This window comes from Podarcis melisellensis (assembly GCF_964234715.1).
Source record: "Podarcis melisellensis genome assembly, chromosome: 3".
Taxonomy (NCBI): Eukaryota; Metazoa; Chordata; class Lepidosauria; order Squamata; family Lacertidae; genus Podarcis; species Podarcis melisellensis.
In genome coordinates this window covers 63133354-63145827 of record NC_138530.1, presented here as the reverse complement: position 1 = coordinate 63145827, position 12474 = coordinate 63133354, and the positions used below count along the sequence as shown (strand labels likewise).

The 12474-nt window shown below is 42.2% G+C and overlaps 1 protein-coding gene across 1 annotated transcript in view; it reads left to right on the top strand.

The window, feature by feature from the left end:
• Positions 1 to 3638: 3638 nt before the first annotated feature.
• The window catches only part of ENPP1 (ectonucleotide pyrophosphatase/phosphodiesterase 1), a 53246-nt gene continuing 44410 nt past the window's right edge, over positions 3639 to 12474 (top strand). Inside the window, exon 1 of the mRNA XM_081907081.1 lies at positions 3639 to 3976. Coding sequence (XP_081763207.1) covers positions 3773 to 3976 — 204 coding nt within the window. The 5' untranslated portion in view covers positions 3639 to 3772. The remainder of the gene's footprint in view (positions 3977 to 12474) is intronic.

The window sequence follows — 12474 nt, the reverse complement described above, 5'->3', positions numbered from 1 at the left end:
CACACACAGCTCTTTGTGGTATAATTTTACAAAAGCACCATCAGGTATACCACATTTGCAGCATGGAAGCCACTACAGCACCACTCTAACCATGTCACTCTGGTGACCTGAGAAACCTCAGGCAACATGGGGTTGGTCTACAAATTACTGACCAGTTACCTCACTGAAAGCCCATTGGTGTTAATAATTTTTTATGTGCTGTTTAGCAAGCATGATCCAAAAACTATTTAGGCTGACACACAAGAATGTCAACCATATTTACAGTGCAATCTTAGGCATGTATTTCCAGAAGAAAATCCAATGGTGTTTAATGGGGATTACTCCCAGGTAAGTATACATAGTATTGCAGTCCAGTCCCATTGACATAAGATCAGAGTTAATGTTCTGGAGAGACAGTTGAACAGCAAAAGCCATCAGATAGTTTCAAACATTTTTGTTAATTATATCTTTTTATACAGACAAACATAAAAAATATACATTTTTAGAATGTTAAACATATCGTTTTATAATGCTAAACCAAACAGATAATTTCTGGTAATGTTTGCTCTCATACAAAGTGCTCTTTAACTTCCTAGAAAAGGTTCATAGAAATTTCATAAATGGAATTTGCATATGTATTGCTTGGCCTTTGTACCAGCTACTGTGGTTTTCATCCTTGCCCAGCAGTGTTCATTTCTGAACATAGCTAATATAATTTTAGCACAGTCAGTCAAATAGAACAACATCATAAAAAGAAAGAAGATACAGTTCAAAAGTTTAAAAGGGCTTGTGAAATGTCCAGTACCTAGAAAATGTTGAAAATTATATATGGGTGAGGGGGTTTTTGTTTCCTTTTTTGAGAGAAATGTAAATACAGCTTATGTTGCCTCTTTCCCTTTAAGCTTTAAGTAAGATGGATGTTAGTTCCATTATCCGGATGGGGGGAAATTATGAATGGAGGACTAAAAATGCATTTCAGAAGGCAACAAGCGTCAGTGCAAAGGTGACAGAACAAACCAGGAAGGTTGGGATACAGTTGCAAATCCATTTCCCAAATGGCTGTCAATAAGTTTACAAACCTGAGAAAAAGTATTTTGAAACTGCAGTTTTAAACTTTCATTCATGCACAGCAGTGGTAGAGAGACTCAAAATTGTTTTAAGTGGTATATGTGAAGTATTTGCCCAAATGTTGTTGCTCATCTGCACAGGGCTTTGCTATTGCTATATGGTGACTTTGACTATTTTGTTCAGTCCTGAGAAGTATGTAAAGACTTTTCCGTGGGCTTCCATGGATTTTTTTTTGGGGGGTGGGAACAAATGCTCCAAGCAAGCAAGCAAAAACAAACAAACAAACAAACAAACAAATGGCATCAGATAAAAGGTCTAGTGACTAAGGGTTGGCAGAGTGTTGGTAGATCTCAGCTGAAACCCTCTGTTCTTCCTCTAGCTTCTTTCACCTTCTCCACCTTTTAATTAATGGCACATGGCTAAAAGCAGATTCACAGCCATCTCCCCACTGCATTTCCCCACACATTGTTTGCAAATGTTCAAGGCAATGTAAATAAACAAATAAACAAGGGCCAGAGAAACCTGCTCTGTTAAAAAAAGTAGAGCCCTGCTGGATTTGACATCAAGCCTGGCATCCTGTTCTCATAGTGGCCTATAGGAAGCCCCAGAGCAGGACCTCAGTGCAACAGTGATCTATTCACTTGTGATTCCAAGCAACTAGTATGCAGAGGCATTCTGCCTCTGGATAGTGGATCCAGAACATAGTCACCATGGCTAGTACTCATTGATAACCTTATCCTTCCTGAATTTGTCTAATCTTTTAAAGCAAGCTCCCACCTTATGGGAGCAAATTCCATAGTCTGTATATGAAGAAGTGCTTTCTTTTTGTTGCTCCTGAATCTTCAACATTCAGCTCCACTATCATGCCCCCTCCCCTACTTGCCTTTTAACTCAATTAGGTAAAGGTAAAGGGACCCCTGACAATTACCGTAAGTCCAGTCGTCAACGACTTTGGGATTGCGGCACTCATCTTGCTTTACAGGCCAAGGGAGGTGGCGTTTGTCTGCAGACAGCTTTCCAGGTCATGTGGCCAGCATGACTAAGCAGCTTCTGGCAAGCCAGAGCAGTGCACGGAAGCACCGTTTACCTTCCCACCGGAGCAGTACCTATTTATCTACTTGCACTGTGTGCTTTTGTACTGGTAGGTTGGCAGGAGCTGGGACCAAACAATGGGAGCTCACCCCGTCGCTGGGATTCGAACTGCTGACCTTTCAATTGGCAAGACCAAGAGGTTCAGTGCTTTAGACCACAGCACCACCCATGTCCCTTTTAACTCAGTTACAAAGTGTCAAATGTTGCAAACCTTTTCTCATAGGGGAGCTGCTCCAGACCCTTGAGCATTTTGGTTGCCCTTTTCTGAACCTTTTCCAACTCTGCAATGTCCTTTCTGAAGTGAGGCAAACGGAACAGTGCACAGTGTTCTTAAGTGTGGTCTCACCATAGACTTGTATAATGATGTCATTATATTGGCAGTTTTATTGAGTGTATGCAAAGAAAGAAAAAAGGAAACAAAGCTCTCTCTCTCTCTCTCTCTCTCTCTCTCTCTCTCTCTCTCTCTCTATATATTACAGGTGTGTGTTCCATGTGCATTTACAAACGGAGCAACCAGCTCTTATATACACAGCATGTTTCCTCTGCAGTAATGTCTTAGTTCAGTGGGGATCACTTCCAAGTAACCATGCATCAAACTGTAGCAGAAATTCCAAGGAAGGTAAGTTTGCATTTGCAAGACTGTTTCTTACTGGATGTGGGAGACAAAGATGAACATCAGATAGTCCTTGGGTTTTGTTTTTAGAGATGGTATGTAATAAACAACTATTTCCCACGGTTCCCAAGCCTCATTCTGGTGGCCCATGCCGTATCTTGCATTAAATATTCATCTTGATTTTATTTGAATCTTTATTGCTTCTTTTATTGCATATTATTTATTGTATTGCATGTTACTGAACTACCATTTGAATTATGTGAAATGCAAACTGTAATACAACAGTGGGGAGAAAAATAATAATCATATAACACCTAGCACAGCACATGGCACTTGCTACAACAGGCAGAAAAACCATTAAGTGTTCACCAGCCAATTCACAAGTGGTCCATGGGGGACAAAAAAGTCAGTTCCATCTTTGGATGATGCCTTTCCATCTTTTTTATCCGTTTTCTGTTCCATTTTCGCCTGGAGAAGTGAGTGTGATTTCTGGAAGAACCTGTGCAAATAGGAAGGCTGGAAGTCTTCCCCTCGCCCAGCCACCCACTTTCCCTTCCTCTCCGCAGAGGAAAACGCTGCCTCTTCACACTCTCCCGTGTAAACAACCCCGGTCACCTTCCTGCGCCGCCGGCTTCTGGAGCCACACATTGCCATCTTCTCAGCTTCCTGACAGATATATAATAAAGCCCTTGTGGTGATGCTGATGACCATCCTCTAGAAAGCTCTTTCAGGGGGACCAGCAGCACAGGCTCCTCTTCATCTCCCGGGAAGGGTGCGCGTCAGAGGAAGGCTCCTGCGAACAGGAATGGGGGGAGAAGAAAAAGCCACCGGGCTCCCCAGAGAGAGCGCGCGGCCAGAGGGTGGGGGCGGGGGGAGGCGAGGCAGGAACCCGAGGAACCCGGAGCGCCGAGTTCTTCCCTCGCCCACCTCGCGGCCTGAGGGAAGCCCGCCAAAGCCAGGCAGGGGGCGGAGCCACGGCCCTTTTATTAGCCGAGGGCGCAGGAGGCGCCGGGCGAGAGAATGGAGAACGCCGGCCTGAGGAACAGCCAAGCCAAGGTGGCTCCTCCGCCGCTGGAGAAGGGCTTCGGCAGCGACGGGCCCGAGAAGAAGAACTCCGCCGCGGTGCCCATGCTGGCGGCTATGGAGGTGGCGGACGAGCCGGAGAAAGCGGCGGCGCTCAGGGCGAAAGTCAAGGAGCCCAACCCCTACAAAGTCCTCTCCCTGGTAAGGAGACTCGCCGCCCCCCTCCCCGCTCCGGAGCCAGGCGCCTCGAGAGACCCGGGGACGGAGCGGGCGCAAAACCCGACCCCCGGCCGGCAAAGCAGCCTACCTGGCAGGGCTGCCGTGAGGCTCCAAGGGGACGCTTCTCTTCCACGCAGTCACCAGCTCGCTGGGCGAAGGGAAGCATTCCAAAGTGATGGTTGGTGACCTTCGTCTTTTTGCAGAGGGAGAAGCAAATATTTGCTCGGGCCACTCTGTGAATCTGGCTAAGGGACCCAAACGATGTGGCTGGCATCCTAAAGTGACGCAGGCTTTGCTAAAGCACCTAGGCAGCAGCACAGCTTCACCGAGTGGGATGCCTCTAATTTAGGAGGAACAGCAAACATGCTGCCTGACCTTTGGCAAGTCATCTCCTCCCAATACAGGGGAGAAGGTTTGAAATTGGCCACCTACAATTTTCACTGCAACGATTCAGTGCCGTAACATGTGAAACGACAAGTGAATAAGAATAAGGTGCCCCTGAGCATGTGCAGAAGTAAATTTCCTCAACATTGGTTACTCACATTCCACACCTGCATGTGTTGCATCAGACAGTAGAGGATGTTAGGAGCATGCCAGATATGCTTTAACCACAGCATCTTCCTTTTTGAAAGTATTCACTAATAGGGAGCCAGCTGATTTAAACACACTAATATTAGGGCATTGAAAAACTTTGGTGTGTGGTGAAATGGTGGTTCGCCATACACTGGACTTAATAGCTGACATTGCCAATGATTCATGTCAGTAAATTAATATTCAAGAGTCTAGTATGGTATTTGCACTCTTTAAACTTTCCTTGGCACTTGACTTTAGAGTAGTAGTTGCAAGTTGGATTGCCCCACCTTTCTAATGCAAACTCATCTGGGATAATGAGGATGGCAATCTGCTTTACTGACTATCACAGTGAAGGAGCGAGAGTTATTCCAAATTAATTACTGCACATTACACAGGAGTGGCCTTCTGCATGTGTAAACTGCAGCATAATTTATTTCAAAGGAATAGTTTGAAGGTGAATTGAGTTAAGAGTATATTATAACCTGTTCTTGGGATGAAGTGGGAAAATAATATAAACAAACAAACAAATACAGTGAGTGTCATATTAAGATGCAGCTGTGCTGCTACCCTGCCCTGCATGATTATGCCTTATGTTCACTCCCATTGCTGACCCATCTTTCTTAATCTGTCAATTACATAGTGTGATGCTGGTGGTGAACTGAGCATTTTTCTTCATCATATTTTGATGGAAAATCTGATAAAACAGAATCGCTTTTTGAGAACTTCGCTTTACATGGAATTCTGGAGGAAAGTGTGCTAATATATCCCTCTACACATTTACTCCTTTTCTGAGATACTTAGCTGGGGTCAGGGCTGTCCCAGAGGAGAACATCTGATGCAGCAGTGTTCTGCTCTTAAGAGTGAGTCACACTTCTGGACCCAGCTCAATGGGTAGTAGTTAAAGCCTGGAGATACTATAGCCTTCACCATCTCAGGATTTGAGTGTGGAATCTTAAATCTCTTTAGTGGATCACAGTCCCTTTGACTTGTAACAGAGATATCTTTGATGTTTGTTTGAAAAGTCCTAGCCCTGGTTTTGTCTCATTGTTTAGTATGCTTAAGTGATGGAGTGCAGGCAGAACTGCATGGGTTTGTGTGTGCGCTGTTTGTGTGATTAGATATGTCTAATCTTTTGGAATTTATCTATCTGGCTCTTAAGAAGGTTGTTTGGAATGGAATCCTGCTAGGTATCTAGTTGAGAATTGTCTGAAGAAATGTTTGTTGCAACTCAAATAACTTGCATCAGGGCTTTTTCTCAGCTGGAACTCACCAGAACTCACTTCTGACACCTCTCAGTTGGGCGGTTTTGCCACTGGGAGAAGCAAAGTTACAGGGAACCAGGCAGAGGGCCTTCTTGGTAGTGGCGTCCTCCCTGTGGAGCACCCTCTCTCAGATGTCAAGGAAATAAACAACTATCTGACTTTTAAAAGACACCTGAAGGCAGCCCCATGTAGGGAAGTTTTTAATTTCTGGTGTTTTATTGTGTTTTTACTATTCTGCTGGGAGCCACCCAGAGTGACTGAGGAAACTCAGCCAGATGGGTGGGGTATAAATAATAAAGTGGTAGTAGTATTAGTATTAGTATAAGAGAACAAGGGAGAAGTTCATGGTGAATTCTGGCACCCCAATTTCTAGAAAAATAGCACTGGCTTGCATCATGTTTAAACAAAACTGGTGCCTACAGTATTTTGAAACACCCATAGTTACCCACAATTGCCAATATAATTGCTGAACCTGGCACATAAACTTTTAGAATTGGTTTACTCTCCACTTGTTTCATTGTATCATGTGTGCAGCAGGTGTGAGCCTTTACAATTTTTAAAAATAGAAGTACATATCAATTTAAAAAGGATTGCCTTTCCCTCTCTAGGTCAAACGTTCCCAATTTGTTCTGTAACATAATGAGCAATTAAGATGCTTGGCTATATGACTAAAATATGAAGGCTCACCTGCTGTCAGGTTCTAAACCGATTAATTGGGTTGTGCACAGTAGGCCATAAAACCTTTGAGGTATGGACTATGACCTTTGTAAAGTTAGTCATATAGTATCTTGAATATGTTGCTGTTCTACAGTATAGATGAGAAGAAAGAATGATAGGAATGGATAACATAAAAAAAAATAGATCTGAGTAATGACTAAATTTTATATTTTCAATGTAATGGAAGATCTGCCATGACTGGTTTTTCCTATCTCATAAAGTCCACAATATTACTCTTATACTTATTTTATCAGTCCCCTTTCTCCAAAGAATTAAACTCAAAGTAACTTACTGTATAGTCTGCTCCAGTTTACTCTCCATTCAGTCTCCTCTATCTTTTAGACTATTAAAACTACAAACTTTTTTGTTTTAACATCATGCCATTTTTCTCTTTCTCTCCAACGCTTTGCCTGGTGAAGAGTTCTGAAGAAGTGAAAAGCTTCCTTACTATTTTGTGACATTTGGTTGGTCCTAAGAAATGTATTGCTCTACTCTGGATTTTTCTATGAACCAACATGACTAAATGGGCCTTTTCTAGGAGGAGGATGCATGGACCAATGCTGTATCTTTGAAGCAATAACAGTGTGTTCCTAAGCATGTCTACTCAGAAGCAAGTCCTATTGAATTCAGCAGGGCTTACTCCAGAGCAGTGGGGGTTAAGATTGCATTTTAAATAATCTTGTTAAAAATATCAAGTTGTTAAGTACTGTTGCCTTTCCAACAAGAATACAGTATGGCAAGAATACACAATGTTGATGGGAAGCTGAGGAGCAGAGAGAGAGAATGGAGTATGATGAATGTGTCTGTAGGACAGTGGAATGTAGTGTGTTTGGTGCATTGATATGAAATGTCCTGTGTTTTGGAAGCTACTGCTGGGTATTTGGGATACCAAAGATTGTTTCAGGACTGCTTCTGATATAACATTTTATGCTTAAAAGTAGATGTCTTGAACCGTTGAAGATTTGAATATTCCCACATGGAGACATTGCATAGCGATTAGTCATCAATGAACTGCATCTGCGTATGACTAGAATGGAGGATTAGGAGCCGTTATATTTTGATTATTTATTTGATTATTTATTTAATTATACATTATTTGATTGACTTGTTTCATTAATTTCACTGCTTATAATTTTTGAATATTAAGTGGTATATAAATACCTGAAACAACAATAACAACTTATTTCATCAGTTTCTAAGCCACTCTTAATTATGATCCCAGAGTGGTTTGCAGTAATTTAAATGTTAATTATAAAATACAATATCACAGAACTAATTAAAATATCAAACAACAATAAATAACAGCAGACAGCAGATGACATCAGTTGTAGCTGACATTGTTACATCAAGTTCCCCCAAAGAACTGGGTGAAGAAGTGTGTTACTAAATGCCAGGGTGCTTCCAGACTTGTTATTTTTGGATGGGATTCAATCACATACTAACAAACTCAGGTTGCACAATTACAGTTGATTTGGAGGTCTTGTGCAAGAAACCAGCTTCCTCAAAAGGTTGTACTTTTTGTGATAAGGAAAGTGATGAGAAAATACACTTGCTATGATGCCATGCCGTCTAATCTTGCAACAACAGACACGAATGCTTAGTAAACATTCTCTAATCTCCCTGCAAACATATCAGGGCAAGTGCTCAAAAGCAAGTAATCTGGTAGCGCCTCCAAACTGTAGCAGTGCCACATGCATGTCCAATGAGAGGGAATTCCACAAATGAGGAAAAGGCCCTCTTTTGTTTTAGTGCACAGCAGGCTACAACCTATGGTAGAACAATGAGATGAAACAAGCTCTCAGGTCCAAGGCAGGCTGATATACAATATTTCAACATATGATGCTCATGGGAGCATAGAATCTTGGACTGGAAGAAGCCCACAGCATTCTCTGATTTCTTCCCCCCACTGCAATTTTTATTATTTTCTTTAAACAACCAATGTTACCACACAAAGTTGTTCCAGTTACAGTACAAGCTTTTACAAGGCAGAGTATAGTATGGAAGGAAAGCAAGTATGCACCAAGGTATTAATGAACACGGTTCTTGTGCTTGTAAAGAGTCACCTTGTCAAAGGGACCTTGTGCCTTGTGCTTTACCCCTCATCTAGTACGGGCCCCCACATGACCTTTCCACATAGAAGATTGAGAGGCAGGGGGATACACAGAGCGCTGACTCTTATTTCTGCAGAAGAGGTGCAGATACCAAATCTATCCCTTTTTTGGCATGCCCCTTATAACCCTCCTGCAAGAGAGTCCTGGTGTTATTTATCCAGGTTTCCATTAGCAGCTCCTAAGCCTTGAGAAGGCCATCAGAGTTTTCTATAGGTATATCAATGTGCTGTAAAGCATTGAGGCCAGTCATCTATCTTTCAGGTTTGATCTGGTGCAGAGGGATTCAAAAAGTGTAAGGGAGTGAGTGGATTCCTTTACAAGCCAGGTAAGCCACGAATAAGCATGCCTGAATCAGCAGAAACCATGTAATTGGTATCTCCTCCAGCCTCCTTCCTGATGGTTTGACGCCTGCCTATCAAGTCTCAGATTCTATAGATTCTCCCAGGACTGGAATTGCTGATATTTATCCAAGTTTGCTGGTTTTTGTATTAATAACTCTTCCCCCCACTCCAAATTGACCCCTGTCTGGTTGTGTGCTTTGAACTTTTGATGGTAATCACTTCTACCCAAATGAAGGAATGGTGCTGTTTGCATCTGTACAAGTATGTGAGCCAGGATTAAAATCATTTTGCTGCACGAATTTCATACCAAAGTTAGTCTAACAGAAAAAGGGCAGGATATCTAGGAGCTAACAGATCTAGTTCAATTGGGGGAGGCAGGGAGAGCACTGTCTGTCTGTATTTTCGAAATAAAACTTCTAAGTGAATGCTGTTTGATATGAACATGTGCAATTAATCACAATTTACAAGTCCAGTATTATATAGCATGGCCCATTAAGTAGTGTGATTCCTTGGAAAACTACACCATTCCTGCCAGAATGCATAATCGCCGTCTTTTTAACAGAAAGAGGCAACCCTGAGTCATATGCCCTTAAATCATATGTGCTTTGGCATACACATCAAAGAGCAGGTGGTTCTTTGCCAGTGAATAAATATGTACAGTTTTTGGCAATGTACAGCTGTAACTTTATACCTCAACTTCCTAATGAACTTCTTGGCTCTTCTGGACCGTGCACCTACATTTGCAGGCTTTTGTCCCTGCTTGCCTGTGTCTCCATGGCTGCAGTGCTATTCACATTTACTTAGGAATAAGCCTCACCAAACATGGTGGGACTTACTTTTGAGTGAGCATGCAGAGTATTGCCCTGTTACCATGAGAGAAGAAACCCATGATGAACCCCACTTAACCATTCCAACAGCTTGGTCCTCTGTTTCTTGATTTCAACTCACTGATAATCTGATACGCCTTCTAAACAGAGATGGAGAACTTGTGGTCCTCTAGCTTTTGCTGGACTTGACATCGGCTTTGCATGTAGAGGAGGTCCTAGGTTCCATCACTAGTATCTCCAGGCAGGGTTAGCAGAGATGCCTGCCTGAAATCCTGAACAGCTGCTCCCAGCCAGTGTAGATAATACTAAGCAAGATGGACCAATGGCCTGTTTTGCTATAAGGCATCTTCCTTATTATGTATTTCTACTGTATTTTAGAATTTGACAGCAAAACAACAACTCACCAGTTTTGTATGTAAGAAGTGCTGCCTGTCATATTGTTTTGTTGTAAATTCAGAGTGGTGAAAGGGAAAGCACTGAAGCAGTAGGAACAACAACCTATTGCTGTTTGCTTTTATTTAGTCAGGTACACTAATCTTTTTCAGAGGAAAGTTGTGATAGATTCAATATTGTGCTAGAACAATTCAAGGAAAATAATCTAGACGAGTTATCTTAAATAAGAGTGAATTTGTCTTACCTTTCGTGTTTCTCTCCTGTTGAACTTGGCCATATAAACAATCCTTTTGCACTTTCTGTACTTAGATATGTCAGCTATTAGTTAAGTGCCTGCTCCTGCATGAAAATGAGCCATAATTTCCTAATATACACTTGAATGCTTATTCACAATGACTGGCAATGATTCATTCAAAATTATCTTGTTCTTTTCAGTAGAAATCACACCGCACATACCAATAGTTTTGGAGAACATCCACTTTAGCTGCTAATAAGGCTAGCCCTTCGGCATATTGCTTTGTGAAGTTTAGGAATAATAATAAATTTACCTCTGTTAAAAGTAAACCCTGAGCTGCTAAAGGTCAAAGCAAGCTGAAAGGCATTTGCAAACACAATGGTTTCATATAGGAGAAACTGACTAAGCACTGCCACTGGCTGACTTCAAGCAATGTATGTTCTGCAACCACACAATAAATAAACAGGCAACCAGAAGGATAGGTGTGGTGGTGGGATGACTGTTTCCAAGTTCTGAGGGGTGATTGACCATGACATCCATATGTGGCTGCCAAATAAGTACATCATGATTCAAAGCATGGCACAAGACTAGCCCTTTGGAAAATCCAAGCTAATCTGGGTTTGGTCTCAGCCATGTGAAGTGTTCTTTATCATGCAGTTACTACCACTGAATTTTATGTGTATATATATATATATATATATATGCTTTCGTAGATTTTCACGGGTACAGGAATGCAGGTTTTGGTGTCCTCGGGTGTCTTCCCGTGTAAAAGTTGGGGTGTCTAGGCGACGTTTCGACGAGGTCTCACTCGTCATCTTCAGGCTGGTGCTTTCGGCTTCTTGTTACTGGAACAGAGCAGGATCTCAGTGTTTGAGTTCCTATAAATACTGTTGAGGGGGTGTGGTGTATAGCCTCCAATGTTCTGGGCAGAGAGGAAGTTCCCAGGCTAGTGTGCCTTTTCTTCTTTTGTTCCTTAATTACTTGAGGGATATCTTGAGTGATTTCTTGAGTGATATCCTGAGTACCACTTAGGTGGGTCATTAGGTGTGGATTAGTTGCTAAAGTCTTTGTGTCTTGACCTCTTGAACTTTGTGAAGAGTTTTTCTGAGAAGATGGCTGTACTGCACTTAGTTGTGCTCTGGCTTGGCTTCGTGTATAGGGGCGAGCTGTGGTTTTGTGGCCTGTGTCAGCCAGATCTGTGTAGGGATTGCAGGGGGGTGCAGCATCCGGAGGTGCCACCATGGTTTGGCTACTGGATGGTGTCTGTAATTTATCTGTGGAGAGGGTCTGGGTTTGGGTCTGGTGTGGTTGATTGGTGATGGCGTTCTGTGTGCCTCTGGATCTGGTGTCAGTTTTTGTGGGGAGGGCTAATTTCCAGATGTCTGGCAAGCGGGATGTGTCGTCACGCTTGTTCATGTTGTGAGGGTGTTTCTCTATCTCGATGGCTTCCATGATTATTCTCTTGTGGTGATGTTCCATGTTAAAGAGCAATTTGGAATCTGCAAAATTAATTTCGTGTCCTGTTTCTTTCATGTGTTGGAAAAGAGAGGAAGTTTTTTCTTCTTTTTTGACGGCATTCTTGTGTTCTGCGATACGTGCATTTATTCGTCTGTTTGTTTGTCCAATGTACGTGGCTGGGCAGACTTTGCAGGGTATTTCATAGACCCCTTGGTTTTCCAACTGGATTTTATCCTTGGGGTTTCTGAGGATATTGGCTATTTTTTGGTTGGTGCAAAAGGCTGTTTTGATATTGTGTTTATGGAGGATTTTGCTAATTTTATCTGTAGTGCCCTTGATATATATATATATATATATATATATATATATATATATATATAAAACACATGCATTCCACATGCCACGCTTCTGCAGTCATATGTTTGTCTTGGGGCAGGACAGGGCCAGCTCTGGTTTAGTATATAAGATCCCTATAATTTACATTGCACTTTTGCACACTGATTTGCTGGCAATTGGTATGGCTGACTGGTGGCAAAGTATAAGGCTGTGCTCTTGGATAGTTC